The sequence below is a fragment of the Daktulosphaira vitifoliae genome, unplaced genomic scaffold (genome assembly GCF_025091365.1).
Source record: "Daktulosphaira vitifoliae isolate Bord-2020 unplaced genomic scaffold, ASM2509136v1 Scaffold_3, whole genome shotgun sequence".
Classification (NCBI taxonomy): Eukaryota; Metazoa; Arthropoda; class Insecta; order Hemiptera; family Phylloxeridae; genus Daktulosphaira; species Daktulosphaira vitifoliae.
In genome coordinates, this window is record NW_026099574.1 from 18,853,129 (window position 1) to 18,876,255 (window position 23,127).

Sequence of the window (23,127 nt, forward strand, 5' to 3'; positions counted from 1 at the left end):
CATGCGACGAAAAGTTGCCAAATTGGTAATACTTGTGTCTTTCACGCTAAGGGTACGAGGTTCGCATCCGCCGTGGCAATTAATACTTTCCATCTTTTTTTGAGTTAGAAAAAAATTGTCAAATAATTTGATTTTTATCTCATTTAGATTCAATAACTTCAATAAATATCAAGGATCCCATCACTTAGTCTCTCCTCGTGAGAAGAAATTTCTTATTCATGTTAATATTATTTTACTATGTGTTTTTTTTTTGAGGCCACAATTTATTTTTCCAACCCTCACTTAACCTACTTTTTTCAACAATACGTCAAATAATTACAATTCGTATTTATTTGAAGATATTACCCTCAAAAATTAAAAAAAAAATCCCTTAATCAAATAACAAGTAACTTGACACAGTATATTAAAAGGTTATTAATAATAAACGTAACACCGTTATGTTCTGACTGTGGAGTCAATTTATTTTGTTTTAAAGTTATAATAATATTATAATTTATAATATACAAATGACGGGTAAACCGTAAGGTGCGGATATAACTCGACGACACGTACGGCGGATGTAAGTCACAGATGAACTGGTTTACATAGTCGCCGACGTGTCTCGCGGTGCTGACCCCCCTGACTTGTCCTATCTACCGACCGCCGGATGGGACAAACTTGTGTTATCGTCAACACTAATGAGTGCTGATAATCACGATCGGATAACGTGCTAATTGACGGTAAATGAATAGTGCGCTATTACGGGCCGTGTCAAACTTAATCAGCTATATCCATACAAACAATTAAAATCATTCATTTTTAATATTTTTAAAGTATATTGTCAAATTAGATTTGATATTATATAATTTTACTTTGAAATTTATTTATGTTTTAACTCTATTTGTGTGTGCTACTATTTCCCCGTGGATAGGGGATAAGAATACTTCCACGGCCCCTTTGCCAGTCGTAAGAGGCGACTAATGAGGTTGTGTCAGGTCGACAGTCGGCGTAAAAATCTTTGTCAAAAAAGTATGAGGAATCCTGAACAAAACTTAGGCGGATTGCCCCATCTCGGATGTTTTGAGCGTAGATGATGTGGGAGATCGTGTCAAGTTTGGGATAAGTGTGGCCGACTCCAAGTCGTTGGAATTAAGGCGAGGAAGAAAAAGAAGAAGATTTGTTTGTGCTACTACCAGTCTATAATATTCCAAATTTTTTTGTAACATGTTGCTATATAAATCATAAATTTAGAAAAAAAAATGATTTTTAGTTTCACATGAATTTAACGATGGATTTTTACAATTATAATCAAATTTTATAGTACGCTCCATTGAGTAAATCTTTTAACTACTTTTTTTGTTTGGTTTTTTATTTAAAGTAAGTCATTAAAATTAATTGAGTTCTGCGTATTTCAATTGTAAAATATTTTTAAACACCAAAAGTTAATTAGAAATGATTACTATGATTTTTATTGAAGTGATCTATTAAGATAAAATTGTAAAAAAAAATCTTTTCTGATAAATTTACTGTAAATAGTAATTAGAAAATTTCCTGGCTGCATATTAATCTTAACAATTTCATTTTTTTCTATTTAATAATGTCAATTTCAAACTTGCAAGTTGATATAAAAATTGTAGTAATAAATATATATAATTTTTTTTACTATTATAAACTTTCACTTTAAAGGACAAAATAAAGAAGGTTAAAAATTATTACTTTTAACACATTAAAAATCAATATCAATAATAATTTGAAAACAGTTCAATATAACAATTATATAATATATAATTTTATATTATATTTTTGAATCTAAGAATTACTAATCTGGATATAATTAAGGAAACAGTTGATGTTGCTTTGTAATTATCCACCAAATTCTTAAAATTAAACATTATCTACAGATTTGCATCGAAGCGTTTCTTATGATAGTGATTTTAATCACTGTCAGATTAAATCTATACTGGACCTAACTATGCCACGTCCCCACTGTGCCGCGATCCCACTGTGCTGGGTTTTTTTTTTTTTATATGCATTTTATGAAAATCCTATGAATAACCTATGCACATAATGGGCTTGAAACATAATGCAATATATAAAGTATAACAATTGTTATTAAAACAAGATTATAAACACCCAAGTATATGATAAGGCATTAACTAGTATTAATAATGAATTTAAATGATTTATATTTTAAATTGATCTATTGTAAGACTGCCCCTAATACAGAACTATTCATTTATTGTGAATTTTTTAATCATGAATCGTTATACGGTCGTGATTGTCAGCTGCCCATCGTCGCACTTCTCAGTGTTGACGATAACACTTTGCTCGTCTTGTCCGGCGGTTAGTACACGTCGGCGACTATGTAATTCTGTTCACCTGTGACTTACATCCGCCGCATGTGCCATCAAAATATATATCAGCACCTCAATATTGTTCACCCGTACTTTCTGTGTATTTTTCAGTATTTGAATAATATTGTTATATTTAGAATTAAAAATAACCTGATCCTACAGCCGAAACTAAACACGGTGTACGTGTTTTTATTCTTAATATCCCTTAAGACTAGTTCAGACTATGCCAGTAATTTAGTCGAGTGGTAAGTGATTTACTAACTACTAAACGGTTTAGTAACTGAAAAGTGTTCAGACAATACTAGGGTTTAAAACTGTTTTAGTACATTAATAGTCGTTTTGGTGTTGTGAAAAGCGATCAGCCGGGAAAGAGGGGGTAGCTACTCGACCAAAAAAATAGAATAGAATGGATTGACTAAACTAAACTACTTTACTAAATGACTCGACTAAATCGATCTGTTCATACATGATTAGTTACTAAAGTACTCGCTACTTGACTAAATTACTGCCATAGTCTGAACTAGTCTTTATACCGTGTTAACCTTTGGCTACCCATACAGGTTAATCAACCCGGTGCAATGTTCAAAAATCAGGTAGGAATTCTTTGATCGCCGCTTACAGAAAAATTGCTATCCAAGTATAGTACCGCTTAAGTAAATTTTGAGTAATTGTTGAATTCCACTGTTACACTACATGTGTGCATACAGTTGTAGGCAGCCATCACGTTATACAATCGTAGGTGTTAAGTTGAAAGTAGTGTATATAACGACATTGTTGTTATTATTAAAACTGCCCACGCGATCGCAAAATTCCACTGTACGATGATCTCAGTAAAGGTCGATTCACACTATACGGAACGTCAACGTCACGTCAAATTATTTAATTATGTATTTAAGTGATGTTGACGTTACGTAACGTGGCCGATGTATATGAACAATACGAGATAAATTCATGGTTAGTTATTTTGATTTGACGCTGACGTTCCGTATAGTGTGAATCGACCTTAACTTAAACTCATTTTCTTTGCTTCTGATGAACATAGATCGTTTATTTTAACGAATTTCTTTTATTATTAATTATTAATATTTATAATTATTAAAGGGCAAAAAATAGTTGGAATAAAACGCCGTGTCCGATTGACTCATAAAAACAAATAATGTTACCATAAACAATAAGTCCAATATTTTTATAATTTTTAAATTCGTTTGTCACAGTAATACGCACTGATTGTTTACATAATTAGCGTATAATATATTTTATTGTGAAATACGTCTAATTCACAATGAACACAGTACGATCAGTTACATTTTGTAATTAAACATTACTGTATATATTATTATTTTTTTGTTTGTATCAAAAAAAATATATAACTAACAGTAGTTTAATAAATAAATCTAGTATTATTAACACAACGTATATTGATGTCAAATGAAAAGTTTTTCTTCATTTGCGATCAAATAAATTTGGTTTACAAACAAAATTAAAAAAAAAAGAATCAATTATAAAAGATAATGACAGTGTTGAGTTTATAAAAATAATTTGTATTGAACTTTTTTCACTACATTTAATTTTAAAAAATCACATATATATATAAAAGATACACACAATTTTTTTTTTTTTTATCTTAATCACTTATTACTTTTTTTTAAAAATTTAGTTAATTTTAATTTAGTTTATTATTTTTTTCGCTCATTCTTTCCCCTTAAAAAAATTCGGTTTTATCTCTCTTATTAATCTAAAAAATACAATATCATTTCGCATATTTTTTTCTTTTTCTCTCTTAATTTACGAATATTTTTAACTTTTCTTTTTCTTTGCACCACTTTTGAATAAGCTAAATCCGGAAATGGCAAATTCATTAGATAAAATGTCTCTCACCGAGATAAAGCACGAATGTGTTTTCGGGGTTTATTCCTTTTACCGCCAGCCGTAACGACCTACTTTATATTTTTGAGGGCTTAGTTAAGGCGAAAAGGAACAACCCAGCCACCATTTTCCTACCACTCGGCCTCATATTCCAGCAGATTTTTCTATTATAGCATCATAGACGGTTGGGTTGGGTCACTGATCAGATCCGATTGGTACAGTAGATAAGTCCGAGAATAACTCTATAGTACAAAATAATGATAGTGAAGTGCAAGTGAATCCTCTAGACCAAACATATGGTGTTTTAGGTTATGAGTACCTCCCGCACCCATTTACCCATCATCGCACACCCACACACATAAATGCAGTTGCATCACAAAATTCACCCACACCTGGCTCCCATAATCAATATAGTGCATTCACAGTCATAAAAACAGCCGTCCACCACACCAAAAACAACTTTGGTAAATCGAATACCCTGACACTTGACCAAGTATCGACATAAAATGATCAATGACCACATGGGGTTGCGGCTAGTAATAGGAAGTTGTGGAATTGATAAAAGATGTGCAAATAGAACTAAGCTTTTGTATATTATTAATAATTCAGATTATTGTATTAAATTAAACATACAATGATACTTATTATATGATAAAATACATAGTTTAAAATGAACAATATAACACGTTTATACTTATATAATTACTAGTGTACAACAGTGTAAATTTCATGACAGATAAATTGAACATTTATTAACAGTGCAAAGTATTGGGCATATTAAGACAATATTTGAAAGGAAGAGTGTTTTTGTACAACTGATATTTAATAATGCTCTAGTATACAGTAATTAATACTTAAATATAACTCTTAAACATTGTAAAAAATAATTACATACACATATCTAAGTAACATTAATCATTTGTATTATATTTAATATTACACAGTAATAAAGTAAAAGTTAAATAGAAGTTTAGGATAAAGGTGGCCAACCACAAGTAGTCTGGATAAAGACGAAGAAAAATTAAGTAAAACAGTTAATAGTACCAACATTAAGGGGGTTTGCGCATTTAAGAATTTAACACTATACTAGGGTTAATAGAATAATTACANTAAATAGAAGTTTAGGATAAAGGTGGCCAACCACAAGTAGTCTGGATAAAGACGAAGAATAATTAAGTAAAACGGTTAATAGTACCAACATTAAGGGGGTTTGCGCATTTAAGAATTTAACACTATAGTAGGGTTAATAGAATAATTATATTGTATATATAAAAAAAAAAAAAAGTTAAAAGAGCTGAAATAATTATTTCTTTAGTCTGAAAATATTTTAGTTGTTTATATGATATATATCTATCCATAAATTATATTTATATTATATTATATTCTTTTCATTAAATTCACATGATGTAAAATAAGAAAACAATCTTAGACTCTAAAATTAATTTTTCTCAAGTCTTAGAAATATATAAAATGTTATTTTAATAATAAATAAAAGGCAGGTTTTAAAATTTTTGATTTTATTAAATTTTTATTTTAACAATTTATATTCATTAAATTATAAATTAACTAAAAATTATTTAACTAAAATTCAACGTATTTTTATGTATTACAATTGTATTGCTGAAATTACATTGTAGCTATAGTTATGGTAACTAAAATCCAAAAAAATTAAGTCCAAAAGATGTACTCACCAAAAAATAAAACACATAAGTCAATAGGAACAACGTAAACATATGTAGATAATATAATCTGAAAAAAAATCAATGGTGATTCAGAGAAAAAAAAATATGATTAAGTATAAGGAGAAAAAGTAATATCCGCCTCCTCGTAACATTAAAAATTTTGAATAATTATAGAAAAATATTTTAGCGTAAAACGAGATGTGTTTAGATTTCAGAAGAGACAAAAACTGTATTTTTTTAAAAAACGAATATATTTTTTGTTATAACTCCTTAGCAAATTATTATACATGACTATTTTTAGCACATATGCATAAAGAAGTTTCTAATGTATAAAATGGAATAAAAATGTGTGTTTTTAAAAATATTCGAGGTCTTTAGTTATAGAATTTGAATATTCACCACACGTTTGGTAAATAATTAAGTTCATGTGTAGGTTTTAACGATATTTTTAAAAAATATATATTGTATAATATGTATTTTCCGCATAAAACTATTTTATTATTTTCATTATTTTAAATGAGAAGATAGATATTTAAATAGCTTATACATTATAAAAAATATTTTATTAAGAAAATGATGGTTAATATTGACTTATTTATATTTTGTAAATAATTTAGTGGGTTAAGATATACAGATAACCATATATAATAAATGTAAAAGCGAGTATTTTGATAAAACAAAATATAAACAATTAACCTCTAAACGATAATTTTTAAAAAATATGTCACATTTTAATGTAACTTTAAATTTTATAATTATGTTATAATACTGTTAGTTAAAGAAATTAAACATACCTCTTATGTTTTTTTAAAGCGTCTGAAATATTCTGTTTATTTTCATGTAAAATATAATTTCTTATTCCAAAATAATAGGTTTGTATGTATGAACTCCAGTCAAAGTGTTCCATATTGAAAAAAAAAATTTTTTGTTCTTCCTCGCTTAGTAAAGACCATATTTTTTGTGTATTTTTGTTTTTAAACTTCCATTGAGATAATGTAAAAGGACGTAAAACATTCATCATTTTGTTTGCTTTTGTATACATTTTATAAAATCTAAATTATGAAAAAATATTATTCATTTTCTAGTAAAGTAATTTTTAATAATATTATTTATTTATTTTAGCAATACATTGTACTAAATTTTTATTAAAATGAAAGCTTAATACCTCGTACTTTTTCCAACTAATAAGAGCATACAATCAAATATAATTCCTGGTATCCAATGTAAAAATAACCATAAAAATTTTCCCAGCCATTTATTGTCATAAGTATAGATAATCCCGTACCAAATAGCACAGTTAGGAGGAGCTGTGTAAAAAATTTGTTTTGACTCACTCATATAGCGCTCCCAAGTCAATGGACTAACGGTTGATGAAACATAATTGTATATTTTTGGCTTATCTGAGACCGAGTTTTGATATCTATAAAATATTAAAAATATGTACAATAATATGTGAATTTGAGTTAATTATTACATCAGTGAAGTAACTCAGAATGTTATGTTAAAAGAAAATCAATAAAATTAGTTCATAAAAAACTCAAATGAATCGACAATTATTCTTGATTCATCACACTGTCATATGAACATACTTAGTCTTAATTAAAACAATTAAACAAACAAATGCTTACAAATAAAGTATATTATACCTGTTAGCTGTATCCCACATAGATGCTATCAAAGCGTTTACCGTGTAGTCTGCTGGTACTATATCGACCACATTATTTAATTTGCACGGAATAGCTCTAAGAAAACCTACTATTGTTCCTGCTACTACACCTGATGGGCCATTCATATTTTCTAAGTAGCCTGGAATAGGTTCTTTAAAAGTGCTCCCCACTAAAATGGTTTTAAGTTATTATAAATTAAAAATATTAATGTATTAAGGAGTGACAAATTGGTGTTTAAAATACTATGCGTGCACATAACATAAGTTATATAAATCAATAAAATGTTGTATTTTATAAAAAAAAAAATAATTTATTGCTATAAGAAAATAATATTTATTTTAAAAGTGTATTTAAATGTATTTAAAAGTGTAACCTTAATTATCTGTTTGATTAGTCATTAATTATTATATTATTTATATAATGAAGTAATTTGTAAAGTACATATGCAAGCACCACAAAATTTTATTATTATAATCTGATTATAAAGTTCTGATATAACAAAAATAACAAAAAAATGTAAATAACACTGCTGTTAGCATGACCAAACCATCTATGTCTAATTTCTCTCATATTCACGATTGACGCCACACCTATACGCCCTGTTATATGTTCGTTCCTTATCCTATCTTCTCTAGTCATTCCATTTATCCTTCTAAACATTCTCATCTCTGCTACTCTCATTCTCTGATCTTCTAGTCAACTGACCAACCGTTCATATAGAATTTACCTTTCAGCCTCTTTGCAATTCTTTTAACGTATAACACGCCAAACGATTCTCTCCACTTCAACCACCCTCACTTAATCTTGTGTCTTACATCCTCGTCAATACCAACGCTGCTGTTTTGCACAACTAATCCTGAATACTTAAAACTTTCCACCTCTCCTATCACGTTCTCACTTATTGTCACTGATCTCATTTTACCTACCTCGTGTTCTCCTTTGTCGAACTCGTACTCTATATACTCTGTCTTACACCTACTTATTCTTAAACCCCTTTCTTCATGAGCTAATCGCCACACCTCTAGCTTTATTTGCACTCTACTCCTTATATTTCTCTAATAATTTCTTCTATTTGCACTTATTAACAACAAATAAGTTTTTATAGCAGAACCTTGGTGCTCTCTTACTCTTTTCCTAAAATCTTGTTACTCCGCCCACACGTTTCACCCGGATATAAGTGCCATCATACATATCTTCTATAATATTTATGTACCTTTTCAGGACTTCTTTTATTCATTAAAGCCTACTTTATAAACTATCTTGGTACTCTATCATACACTTTCTCCAAATCTATAAATACCATACACAGCTTTTTCTTATTTATTCTTCTACTTTTTACTTATCTATTAGTTGTCTCAAACAAAATAATGGCTTCATTGTTTATTTACCAGGCATAAATTAAAATAAAATATACTATTTAGTGATGTATATTTTATTTAATAATATACATTTATATAAGGTGATTCTTTTTAATGCTAGACACTCGATTTCTAATTAATAATATTTTTTTTTAGCTTCGATGCGTTGCTGAGAAGGTATGATGTGTTTTTTTTTTTTTTGGTGTCCGTTACCAATTTTTCTCAGCTCTCACCGAACCGATTCCTTTTAGTGATACGTCAAAAGAGCACAAATCGTATCTAGTCGAAGACATTACCCTCAAAAATTGAAAAAATTTCCCTCGTTTCCTGTAAATAGGGAAAACCTCCAAAAAAACTACAAATTTAAAATTCGCTAATTTTCGAAATTTTTTTTACTTAAAACTGCCATAAATTTTCCAAAAATGAACAAATCAATTTTTTTCTATAGATGCTTCATGTTTTTACCTATCACTTAGTATATATCTTTATAAATTTGACCCTAGACCTGCCCANAAAATGAACAAATCAATTTTTTTCTATAGATGCTTCATGTTTTTACCTATCACTTAGTATATATCTTTATAAATTTGACCCTTAACCTGCCCACGAGGGGCGATATANTTTATAAATTTGACCCTAGACCTGCCCACAGGGGGGGATTCAAAATGACAACTTTTTCACAAAAAATTGACTTTTTAACTTAAATTTTGAAAGTGTTCCGGAAAGTCTGACACTTTAATATATATCTTAAATTAAAGCTAATGTAATGTTCTTTATTATGCAAAAAAAAATTCGGACTTTATTTTGTCTTCATTATGAAAATGTCTACCAAATGCTATTATTGTATGAAAATTCTCGATTTTATTTTTTACATTTTTAACTTTATAATGCTATAACTTATTGAATAGTGTATGGATCAACATAATTTTTTTATGAGAAATAATATTTTTTAATAATCCCTTTTCCATTTGACATTCTCTATCTTAAACAGGATATTAATAAGGAACTAGCAGATCATGTAGCTTTTGGAATAATCCACCAATTTTTTAAAATTAAGCACTATCTAAAGATTTGTATCGAAGCGTTTTTTTTTTATAGTGATTTTAATCACTGTCACATATCATTATACTTGATCCAACTATGCCACGTCACTACTGTACCGCGACCCCCCGTGTGCTGGTTTTTTTTTTTGGTTTTTATGAATTTCATATGTATTTTCAAATTTATTATCAGATATTTTTAATGTTAATCCCTTATGCTTTATAGATGTGTTAACATTATTTTTTTTATGAAATCAAACATATTTAACTTGCTTATAAAATAAAAATTTATTTTATTAATAAAACGAGTGATCGACAAGTACTTTTGAATTAGTATTTAGTGATGGAGAAATGGCTAGCGATAAAAATAGTAACATCCATGCTTCACATCCAGTCAATATTTAAAAAGTTACAAATAAACAAAAATGTTAATGCGTTCATTTTTTTATTTCTATAAAACTAACTTTCGATTACTTAGTTAACTTCATTAAATTAATCGCAGAAAAATGGTAAATATATTTATATATATATTTTCTTTTTTTTAATTTTGTTTTAGGAAAACGTAAATGAGGGCAAACGAGGCTAGTTGTTATAATATTTTTATTTATTTTTCTTTAACAATTACCTAAATGTTTATAAATTATGTTTGTCTAATGATTCGAAGCTATTATAAATATTTCAATAAATTTTAAGTACAAAAAATTAAGTAAAATTAGCTAATCAAAATATAACAGCTCGTCCAAAGGTATCATAAATTTATCCTACCTTAACAGTATACATTTTTCTAATGTATAATATTTTAAAAATAACAAATAAAAAATTAAACATTATTTTATTCAGCTTAATTACACCTCTCAAAAAATATCTTAGTTTCGGAATTTTTGTATTTGTTTATATTTTATTATATATTACTCGAGTTAAGCAATTTTCCAATCTAAATGAATAAAATTATATTAAATTTATTAAAACAGTAATTTTTAATGGGTAATAAATATACTATCACAATTATTAAAAACATAAAATGACAAACAAATATTGATATTGATAAGGTATGATCAATATTTTGCCAAAATATTTGAAACATTATTGATTTATGAAACCATATACTTTACAAAGTGTTTTTATAATTTTAAATTAAAATATCTTTGTTGTATTAACTTGGCACCGTAACAACCAGCTACACTCTTTCTTGTATATTTTTTGGCAAACCACCCAAAATCAAAATATTTAAAAGTTACAATTTATTACAGAAATACGAGATATGTTCAGAAAATAACGGGCATTTTGTTTTTTTGAAAAAAATATTTATGTATTGGTTTACCATAATGTTTTTGCCTTCATAAAAGTCCTCACTAGATATTATGCACTTGTGCTAATGTTTCTTTCAATCGTAGAAACACTTCTAAAATTCGATTTTTGGGATAGCCTTCATGTCATTCAGCGATGCGCTTTTAATGTCTTCTATGCTTGACATAGCATATTCTATGCTAAACGGCAGCCCTTTAAGGTTCTCATTATTTTTGGAATTAGAAAAAAGTTATACGGAGGTATATCTGGCGAATATGGAGTCTGAGGCACCGTTACAGTATTGTTTTTGAGCAAAAATTCATGAACAATCCATGAAGTATGAGCAGGTGCATTATTGTGGTAAAAAAACCATGAATTGTTTTGCCTCAAATCCGGGAATTTTTTCGGATTGCTTCACGCATTGGCATTGAACTTGTAAGTAGTAATTCTTATTGACTGTTTGACCTCATGGCAAGAATTATGATGCACAATGCCAATAAAATCAAAGAATACAGTGAGCATAATCTTCACGTTCAATTGCACTTGTCGAGCCTTTTTCGGTCTTGGCGATCCAAAATGCCTCCACTGGAACAACTGAGCTTTAATTTCGACTTCGTAGCAAGTTCTTCGTTTCCATCAATTGTTGGTATGTTAGGACGTCTCGAGCGTTCGTCATCTTCAACGTATTCACAGCCATTTTGGAAATGCTTATATAACTCGTAAACTCTTGTTTTACTCACGACAGACTCACCACAGGACTTTGTTATCATTTCATACCCTTTGTTACACATTATTTCATTTTTTACGCAAATTTTAATACAAATCCTTTGATCCATTTTTTTAAACAAACAAAAATCAACAAGGTCATAAAAACACGTCTAACTTTAGCGGCTGCCATTGACAAAGTAAAAAACCCAGCACAGGGGGGTCGCGGCACAGTGGTGACGTGGCATAGTTGGATCAAGTATAATGATATCTGACAGTGATTAAAATCACTATCAAAAAAAAACGCTTCGATGCAAATCTTTAGATAGTGTTTAATTTTAAAAAATTGGTGGATTATTCCAAAAGCTTCATAAACTGCTAGTTCCTTATTAATATCCTGATTAAGACAAAGTATGTCGAATAAAAAAGAGATTATTAGAAAATAGTATTTCCCATAAAAAAATTATATTGATCAATACACTTTTCAATAAGTTATAGCATTATAATGTTAAAAATGTAAAAAATAAAATTGAGAATTTTCACACAATAATAGCATTTGGTAGCCATTTTCACCTTGAAGATAAAATAAAGTCCGAAATTTTTTTTTTCCATGATAAAGTATATTACATTAGCTTTAATTTAAGATATATATAAAAGTGTCAGACCTTCCGGAACATTTTCAAAATTTAAGTTAAAAAAATTAATTTTTTGTGAAAAAGTTGTCATTTTAAATCCTCCCTTGTGGGCAGGTTAAGGGTTAAATTTATGAAAAAAAATATACCAAATGAAAGGTAATAATATTATGCATCTATATAAAAAATAATTATATTGATCTGTTTATTTTTGAAAAAGTTATGGCACTTTTAAGTAAAAAAAATTGAAAAAATTTCGAAAATTAGCGATTTTTAAATTTGTAATTTTTTTGGAGGTTTCCCCCTTTTACGGGGAACGAGGGAATTTTTTTCAATTTTTAAGGGTAATGTCTTCGACTAGATACGATTTGTGATCTTTTGACGTATCATTGAAAGAAATCGGTTCGGTGAGAGCTGAGAAAAAGTGGTAACAGACACAAAAAAAAAAAAAACACATCTTAGTAAAACCAATACCTTTTCAGCTTCGCATCGAAGCTAAAATGAATCCAGCTGAAAATTTTATTATACTTCATGAACATGAGTACCAATTTTGAAAAAAAAATATTTTCTTTATAATCGGACTCTTCAAACCCTTGAAAATAAAAAATTCCCGTTATTTTCTATATACACCTCGTATATCATATTCTAATATTAATTTTAACTATTCTGAAAAGTAAGTAAAATTGAACCTGTCACTTTTAGCAATTCAAACATGTAATTAATTTGAGTCAGTACCGCAACCAGGATTTCTTTTTGGTAAATTACAATGGTCAAAAAAAATGGCAACGTCAAATATTATGAATCTTTTTTTTTTTTGCTCATCAATTCATTATTGAAATAAATAATGCGGTCAATAGGGGGGTCATGATGATTGTGGCTCCTGGCTACCAAACGGTCTGGTGTTCTTATAATATTTTATTGTAATTATTATGGTATGTTTCAGCTATTATTATCTCACACTAATATTAAATTACAATATTTATTGAGGAGGTTAATTTCACTTTTGAGGGTCGTTGCCCCAAATCCCAAACCTGACATATCTCAAATGATTTTTCAAAAATATAATTTCAAATATTATAAAAGCTCAAAAACTAGTTCTTTGTCAACAAATTTATTATTCTATACTAGTATCATTAGTTTTTAAACAAATTTTGCAAATAAATTGCCTAAAAAAATGTTAAAAGTACCATGCAATTGCTGCTTTTAAAACTTATAACTTAATAAAGATGAAAATATCTATAAAATATTGAGAGTTAATATTTGAAATAGTATTTATTATTTTATATAATATATACTTAATATATATTTAGATGCATTTCAAAATTATAAAATATTAAAAGTGAATTAAAAGATTGCTGATTTTGTTGCGCAATGCCTAAATATATCATATTTGTTTCATACTTTTGATCGATAAAATACAATTATTATAGAACTACTAATACTAATTGCTAGTTTATATAAAAAGAAATAAATTCATAGATGCCATTTGAGTTATTGAAAGAATCTTTGAATTAAAATTCAGGTTTAGTGACTTTTAACATATGATGACCTTCGAAAAATTATAAAATACATTGGAAATCAAATAACCACATTTCGTGCATTTGATTGAATTGAAAATAAAATGCGAGTCACGTGAAGTCAATTTATACACTTAAAGAGTTACCTTTTCAAATTTAATAGACACATGTGTTTAGGCCTACACAATAAATGTAGCTATTGTTGTTTTATCTTATCGTTGTTCGGCGGCTGCATAGTTGTCCGGTTTTAAAAGCAGTTAGTCTGCCTTTGTAAAGCGCACTGCTCGCGTACATATAATAAACGCATATCTATTTTTTCATTCCTTTACGTTTCATTTAATTTATCGAAGATCTTTAGTAGTTAGAGATCACGCCGAATCATATGGACCTTCGCCCGGAACGTCTAGTGAATATCGGAAACGTGAAAGTGCGAAAATTTGCGTAACGAAAGTGCGTTATTAAGGTACGTGACTTAAACGTTGTATGTGCGTGTTCGTAAATAATTCTAACGCATCGAGTTAGAAAAGGGTTAATTTCTGCCCAACGTAGTTCGTAGCAGCAGCGATTGCTATACGCAGAATATAATAGTATTATTATATATTATTAACGTATTTTAATTTAAAGTTCGTATAAGTGCATTAGATATCGTCATAAGTATTGTGAAACAAATATAGTTAAGTGTAAAAAACCCGTGCGCAATATTTATAGTGTCTGCGTACAGCGGTTATTGTGGTACTATCGTTATTGTTGTACTTTGCTCAAATCACCACGAACGGTCTCTGACAGTTGATAGAGCGTACATATATATATACATATATATTAGTAACGGTCAGCTGAGGCGGTTGGTTTCTTTTGGAACAATTATTTAATATCGGTAAAAACCAACAAAACAAACTATGCCTGAAGATAATCGCAAAAATGAAATTACGCGATTAAGCATAAGGAGAGGTCAATTAAAATCAGCATTGACAACATTTTTAAAGTTTGTGCAAGACGAAAAATCGGACTTAATTGAAATTCGGCTTAGACGAAAAAAAATTGAAGAAGCATGGAGTGAGTACGACCAAGTACAGTTGGAAATCGACATGCTAGAAGGGATAAACGTAGAGGAACAGCAAAATTATAGAGCTGATTTTGAAGACTCATACTTTAAAGCCAGTACGATTGCGGAGAAGAGGCTATCTGAATTGAGTAGGGCAGTCAGCAACGCGTCAGACACTGTTGTAGGGAATACGGCGGCAATATCTTCAACCGTAGCGACACCAACAGTAGCAACGCCAGCTATTAGATTAGCCCCGCTAGATATCCCATCATTTCAAGGCGACTATAAGCAATGGACAACATTTTATGATATTTTTTCATACCAATGATGACCAATTGTCAGACATACAAAAATTTTTTATTTGAAAGCGGCTTTAAAAGACGATGCCAAACAGGCTGTTAATTGTTTGGAAATGACGGCGTCAAATTACGCAGTGGCATGGCGGACATTAATTGAAATGTATAACAATAAAAAAAAGTCTAATACAAGCCCATGTAAAAGCGTTATTTCACTTAGAGACGTTAACAGTAGAATCAGCAATTAAACTTCGAGCGTTTACAGATTCAATTAAAGGACACATGCAAGCATTAAGAACCCTTGATCAAGAGCCAGAGTCGTGGAGTCCTATGTTAACGTATTTAGTAACCACCAAGTTAGATAGAAGTTGTCTTCGAGCGTGGGAAACGGAATCGGCTCAGGACGCTCTTCCTACAATTATCGAATTGGTGGAATTTTCAGAAAAACGGTTTAAAATTTTAGAAGCGATTGAATCATCTAAAGCCATAAATCAGAGAAACGCCACAGCACCGGCTACCCATAGTCAAGATGTCAGAAAATCTATAAGCAATGCTCATGCGGTGACAAATTCGGACAAAAAATGCTTTAATTGTCACTCAAATCACTCGGTGTATCGATGTCCTAGTCTTTTGGCCTTGTCAGTAGTTGAACGCATTAAGCGCATTAATGAGCGCAATTTATGCAGGAATTGTCTACAGACACACCCTAAGAAAAAATGTTTGGCTCGAGGCTGTTTTAAGTGTGGCAAGCCACATAATACACTTTTACACTTAAGTGCACGGACCGATCAGTCAGAAAATTCGGAAAATAGCGAGTCGGAACAATTNTTTTACACTTAAGTGCACGGACCGATCAGTCAGAGTCCAACTCAGCAACAAACGTAACGGAAAATTCGGAAAATAGCGAGTCGGAACAAGTAGTTCAAAATGAATTAGTAACCGTTAGTGCACGTACTAGCTTACCGGCTGCTACGTCGATATTATTACAAACCGCAGCTGTTTTGGTCAAGAGTAATCGTGGTGAATGGGAGCAGTGTCGCGTGTTACTAGATTCTGCATCACAAAGTAACTTTATAACCGAACGTATGGCACAGATTTTGCGGTTACCGAAAACCCATATCGACCAAAGCGTCCAAGGAATTGGTGGAAACGTACAAAGGATTAAATCTCGAGTAATGGTTACAGCCAACTCCCGTTTAAATGACTATTCAGTAACATTGTCATGTTTAGTAGTTAAGGACATTACGAGTAACCTACCAGGCATCCGACTAAATGATAGCTGCGTGGTTCCGAAAGCTATAGTCTTAGCGGATCCGCGTTTCACCGTGCCACAGAAAATTGACCTATTAATAGGAGCGGGTAACTTCTATGATTTAATGTCTGCAGGTAAAATAAAGCCACGGCCAGGCGGTCCTGTATTTCAGGAAACAAAGTTCGGATGGGTGGTTGCCGGTTCATCGGGAAATCAACTCAATAGTATAAATCAACAAACGGCGGTTTTCCTCACGGTGAATGACAATTATAACCAATCACTAGAAAAGGTAGCTGAATGTGAATTCAGTAAGTATCCTGACGCGTGTCAATCATTCGTTAACGATTTTTATGATTGGTTAAGCGGTGCAATGAAACGGGCAGAGGATATAACATTACGAGACAATATTATTGCCGTAATGAAAGGTGCCGGTCTACATTTACGGAAATGGTCTTCCAACGATAACAGTTTAATAAGTAGTTTATTGCCTAACGAACACAATAAATATAGCGACGGTCCGCGTATTATCGATAACGACACGACGAAAATATTAGGCCTGTGTTGGGATCCGCCATCGGATTCATTTAAATATACATAATGAATAATAACGATATAACAAAGCGAACAATTTTATCGAATGTAGCCACAATTTTTGATCCCCTTGGTTTGCTCGGGCCTGTGTTAGTTGTTGCAAAAATTATCATGCAACGTGTGTGGTGCATTCAACTCAGTTGGGACGGTCCCCATTGGTCGAGGGACGAGTACGAGAAATGGCCGAAGTCACGTGTGCAATCAGTAGTACAAACAATATACCAGCAGCCAAAAATGCGGGCGAAACAACAATTACGACTGTTGCATGCGTAGCGAACGATAAATGTTATTCGTTGTTATCTAGAAGGTCGTCGTTATTATTTATCAACAGAGTGACGGCGTATTGTCTACGCTGGCGGTATAACATGAGTCGAGCAGTAGTAGGCGATAAAAATAATGGACCGTTAAAATTTTAACCGTTACAATTAAAAATTGTAATTTTAATAATTTCATTGGTTTTATCAGTTCGATCAACTTTATCAGCTTAAAAGTTGTAAAAATTAGATGTAATTAAAACTAATGATTCGTTAAAATTAAGTTTAAATAAAGTTTTTAATAATACACATAAAATAAAATACTATTATTACCAAAACATTTTTCTGTTTAATCAGATTGTGTTACATGTTACAAACGGCGCGTCACGTCATAATAATTTGCACATATTTTTTATAAGTTTCACAGTGAATTAATTGCAGTTTTGTTTTAATTTAAAAGTTGTAAAAATTATTCTATTATTTTTAAATAATGGATAATCAAGTAGTATGTGGTAAGTGTTAACAATAATAAACTATATTAACAATAATATAATAGTATTTCTAAAATAAAACAATATTTAGTGGCACAGTAAAATTGTATAACTTATTTTATTTTATTTTATGTATATTATTAAAAACTTTATTTAAACTTAATTTTAACGAATCATTAGTTTTAATTACATCTAATTTTTACAACTTTTAAGCTGATAAAGTTGATCGAACTGATAAAACCAATGAAATTATTAAAATTACAATTTTTACAAAAATACACGTTTATTATAGGGAAATTCTATGTGCAGGGCTCAAATGCAATCTGACGCAAAATTTTTTTTTTTGTAATTGTAGCTTAAGAGTTCTTCTACAACATGCATGTATTGGTGTAATCGTAATATTGCGTAATTTTGAGTTAAACTCTTTAAAAAACAATGTAAAATAAGTATTTGCATTTTTTTGTGTGTAAAAAATTATTAAAATTAAAAAAAAAAAGAAATAAAAATTTTTTCTTAGTAAATTTGAAAGCCGATGACTTTTTAAACATTTTAAATTAAAAAAAAAAAATTAAGGTTTTTAATTAAGCAGGAAAAAATGATTGAAGAAATAATAAAAATCCTAGAAAAAAAACAAAAAAATACAGTGTTATGATATTTAAATAGCACCCAACCATTACTATATCAACTTTTGGCCTTGAATTTTTGTACATGACCTTATAAGGATATAATAAAAAAAATTTGCTAAAAAAAAAATTTTTATTAGTTGATTTAAAAATGGTACTTTTGGCCGGCTAAATCAGCGTTTGGTCCCACTGTGCGGTGTGTTTAGGCCTACACAATAAGTGTAGCTATTGTTGTTTCATCTTATCGTTGTTCGGCGGCTACATAGTTGTCCGGTTTTAAAAGCAGTTAGTCTGCCTTTGTAAAGGGCACTGCTCGCGTACATATAATAAACGCATATCTATTTTTTCATTCCTTTACGTTTCATTTAATTTATCGAAGATCTTTAGTAGTTAGAGATCACGCCGAAACAACGTGTTATTTAATAACATTATAATATTGTGATTTTTACTATAAAAAGTATTATGAAATAGAAATGTACATTTTTAAATTTTTTGTAGTTACATTCTTGACTGATTTGTTTGAATAATACAACAGAAACTATAGATCCTGATATTCAATGAATTTTATACATTTGCCAATAGTTTATTAAAATTAACATGTTTAATAATATCATAATTTATTTTAATACATCTTAGTATATTTATATATTAATATATCTTACCAATTGATGGACGGAAAATTCCTACTGGTAGTCTTTTACCATAAGTTTCAACCAAATTTTCAGCCATAGCTTTTGTAAATGTGTAAGTGTTGGGCCAGAATTTCTGTATTCTGTTAATCAATAATGCAAAAAATTATAAAATAAAATATAATTTTATAGATTATATTTTCTTTATAAAATATTGCATGTTACTTTGTATTAATGAAATTATACTGAAAAAATATTTACTCTATTTCTTCGTTACTATTTTTTACATGGAGTTTTAAATCTTCTGTGGTTATTTCTATGGGATAAAATTCTTCATCGATTTCTTGTCTTGGGCAGTGTGAATATGCAGTAGATACGTGAATAAACCCCTAAAAAATAATTATCATTGTTTATTTTTTTATTCAATGTGAAATAATCAATTACTTTCAATGCATTAGAAAAGGAAAATATAAATTTTACAGGAATACATCAATTATAGCAAAATAGGAACAATAAAAGTTAAAATAGTTTTTTAATAATTAGTTTTTGGATTGAATTGAATATTATGGCGATATTCCAAGTACATAAATTTACTAGTTATCAAACTAGAGCACTAGATAGTAAATAATCTTAATCACATTTTTATACTTATCGTATCGTAGTTTACATGGGAGTTATATGGCGACTTAAATCCCGAATAGATATAGACACATCTATAAACCCTACCCTTTTAAGTACAAAAGTTATATAATCAAAATAAAATTGCATATTCTAATGTAGTAATGGTTCAATTATTGTGTAACAACAATAATGATTTTGAATATAATACATGTTTACCCAATTTTTAAACAAAATGCTTTAACCTTAGTGCAATTACAGAATATTACACTATGTATTTATATACAAGTTAAGGAAACAACTGTAATTTTTAATTTTAATTAATTGCTACAAATTATTATAACGATGATAATTGTTAAAACCAAAATGAATTATATGTCATTGTTAAATTTAATTATTTTACTACCGTTTACAATAATTTCGAATTATATTTTATAAAAGAAAGTTTAAACATGTAAGACCAACATTATTACATAGAAAATGATTAATTTTTTAATAATAAAATTGTTGGCATAACTTATTATAACAATTTCAAAGATATTTGATTAGTAAATTAAATTACACATACTAACGCATAAAATATAAAATATGTGTAAATATAGACGCCTGAGGTAAAATAATTAACAAGTGTAACATTATGCAATATCACTTGTTCATTTTTGACACGATCGAATAATGAGCTATTTTTAACATTTAAGTTTTAGTATTGTAATTAGTTTTGGTTTATTTCAGAAATTATAACTGGATTTTTAATTGTAAAAATAATACTAATAAAATTTGTTTAATATTTTTGTAAATTTAATCTAATTGGAAATTAAAAAAAAAATTCTTTAATAATCAAAAAATAAATTATTTCAATCTTAAAGTATACGAAGCTAATTTTTATTTTGCATAGATTATATAATGGGTTGAAAAAATTTTAAATATCAGTTTTAGTTCCCTTAAATTATGCAAGAACAATGTAACTAGTATGTATTTTTTGAGCATTTGTTGAATATCTTATTAATTCCAATTTTTTTTTCAATTTCATTTGTTAATATTTGTATAAGTAATTACTTTTAAATTTTTCATTTGAGTTGCAATGTTCAATAGCCGTTCCGTTCCTTCTACATTAATTTGTGTTGCTTTTTTTATATGTTCATCAAATTTCAATGTAGCAGCACAATGGAAAATGAAATTGACATTATTCACTATCCATTCCAAATTATTTTGAGATAAATTTAATAACGGAGATTGTAAATCTCCATTAAAAACTTTTATTTTTCTCATGAAATCAGGATTTTCTTTCCGTAGTCGGTCGAATACCTTAAAAAAATAATATGGAAGGTTGATGCGGATAATAAGGCTTAACTTGTTTTAGGTTCATCTAAGTATTTAATAGCTTAGTCTGTATTAGGATTTTTATAAGACCTAGCTATGCCTAATGTAAGCTAGGTCTATTATCTAATTTATTATCTAAAATATTGGAACATATTTTTTTTTTATATTCTTATAAAACTTACATTAAGTTTACATCAAAAAAATTGTTTTTCTTTATATGTTGATGTAATTAATAGAAAAGATACCATTATTATTTATTCTATCTTAAATGTATATCATACTTAATTCTGGCTTGGTCTTCAAAAAAAAAAAAATTGTGAAAATTAATACCCTAATTATTCAATCATTATATTTTATTAAGTAATTAAGTTAGTGATATTTATTATTTATTTTAAATACCTAATAAAAATGTTTGTTTTTGGGTGTCAATAATTGTAAACAATAACTTACGGTTCCTTCATACGTTTCCAAAGCTCTATTATCCGCACTCGAGTTTTTTTTACTTCTTATTATTACAACGATATTTGTTATTCCAGGACATGTTCTAAGCAATTTTTCCATCAATAATTTTCCTAAAAATCCTGTACTTCCAGTGATTAATATAGTGTTACTGTTAAAAGTATCAACTATATTCGATTTCATTGTATAGATTGAAATTATTGAATCTAATCAGGATAATTTGTTTGAACAATTCGACTGCTACGTTTCCATGCGAATGAATTTATTATCTAAATTCGTACTCTTTAAAATATTCAAACCCCACTCTTTTTCATGGAAGTTTAAATGACAGTACGTATGGCTGCAGTTAAATTGATTTTCTTGGCTTATACAAATTTCGAGTTTCGTTCTTTATTTATTAATACAAGTTTTTGGATCTTTTAAATTTCTTGGAAAAATGTATGCCTTTACCCAAGGGAAAAGATCACCAAATGGACATTTAATTGCACAAGAGAATTTCTATAAGGCTTTTATTTTGTTGGAAGTACATGCATTAATTGATTTTTAACTACAAAAAGAGCACATTTTTCATACTAATTGCAAACACTTGAATACATTTCGTAAATGCTGTAATAAAATGAAAGGGTATAGGAAAAATAAAACGTCGATTATAATTCATTAGTTTCATCATTTGGTGATCTTCGACTTGTTATGAACTACAACCAAAGATTTTATGTTCTAGTATTTAAAAATAAAGTTATATAACCGTCGTTTTATTAATTTTAAGGCTACCTATTAAAAAATATTATATTTGAAAAGCAATAATTATTTTTAAAAAAATACATAAAATAAAATAAAAATATCTTTCAAAGAATTTGTTAAAAGAATAATCACGTTACGAAGATAAATACTAAGAGATTAGTATTGAAATTATTATGATTTGAAGCATTTTAATATTGATCTTCAAGGAGAACCACATTGATTTAAAGGAGTTTTTGACATTACATACAACATACAAAGATAAATTCGTAAAATTCAGTTTTCATTACTGGATATTGTAAAAGCATTATTTCAATTTTTTTTTTAACTAAAGTGTCTCATAACTGCACATTTGTAACTTCGATGCTATGTTGAGAAAGTTGGGTTGGTTATGTGTTTTTTTACCATTGTTTTGAAATGGTTTCAAATTTATTTGAAAAAAATATTTAAATTTTAAATTATCTCCAACTATATTTGACTTATCTCGTTTGTACTAGGTATCAAAAAATGTTCTAGTTAAATTTTTTTTTTCATTTTTTTATCCATATACTTTAAGTTAAACAGTGTAAGCATGTAGAGCGACATTAATACCCCATTTAACCCAACACCTTAAACCTAAAATTTAAGTATTATAAATATTTATAGAGAAAATTTTTTCAGTTTTTAATGTCTATTAAAAATGTATATTAAAAAAAGGGGGTTCCTTTATCAAATAATATGTTATAGC

At 28.7% G+C, this 23,127-nt stretch overlaps 1 protein-coding gene across 1 annotated transcript; it reads right to left on the reverse strand.

The window, feature by feature from the left end:
- Positions 1–5,848: 5,848 nt before the first annotated feature.
- Positions 5,849–21,933, reverse strand: LOC126902938 (fatty acyl-CoA reductase wat-like). The gene is made up of 8 exons (XM_050680726.1): positions 21,654–21,933; positions 20,940–21,188; positions 19,527–19,654; positions 19,299–19,408; positions 7,528–7,717; positions 7,047–7,301; positions 6,676–6,933; positions 5,849–5,948 (listed from the first exon to the last, which is right to left on the reverse strand). The coding sequence occupies exons 1-8, from the start codon at positions 21,843–21,845 to the stop codon at positions 5,852–5,854; spliced, it is 1,479 nt and encodes a 492-aa protein (XP_050536683.1). The 5' UTR covers positions 21,846–21,933; the 3' UTR covers positions 5,849–5,851.
- Between the last annotated feature and the right edge of the window lie 1,194 nt (positions 21,934–23,127).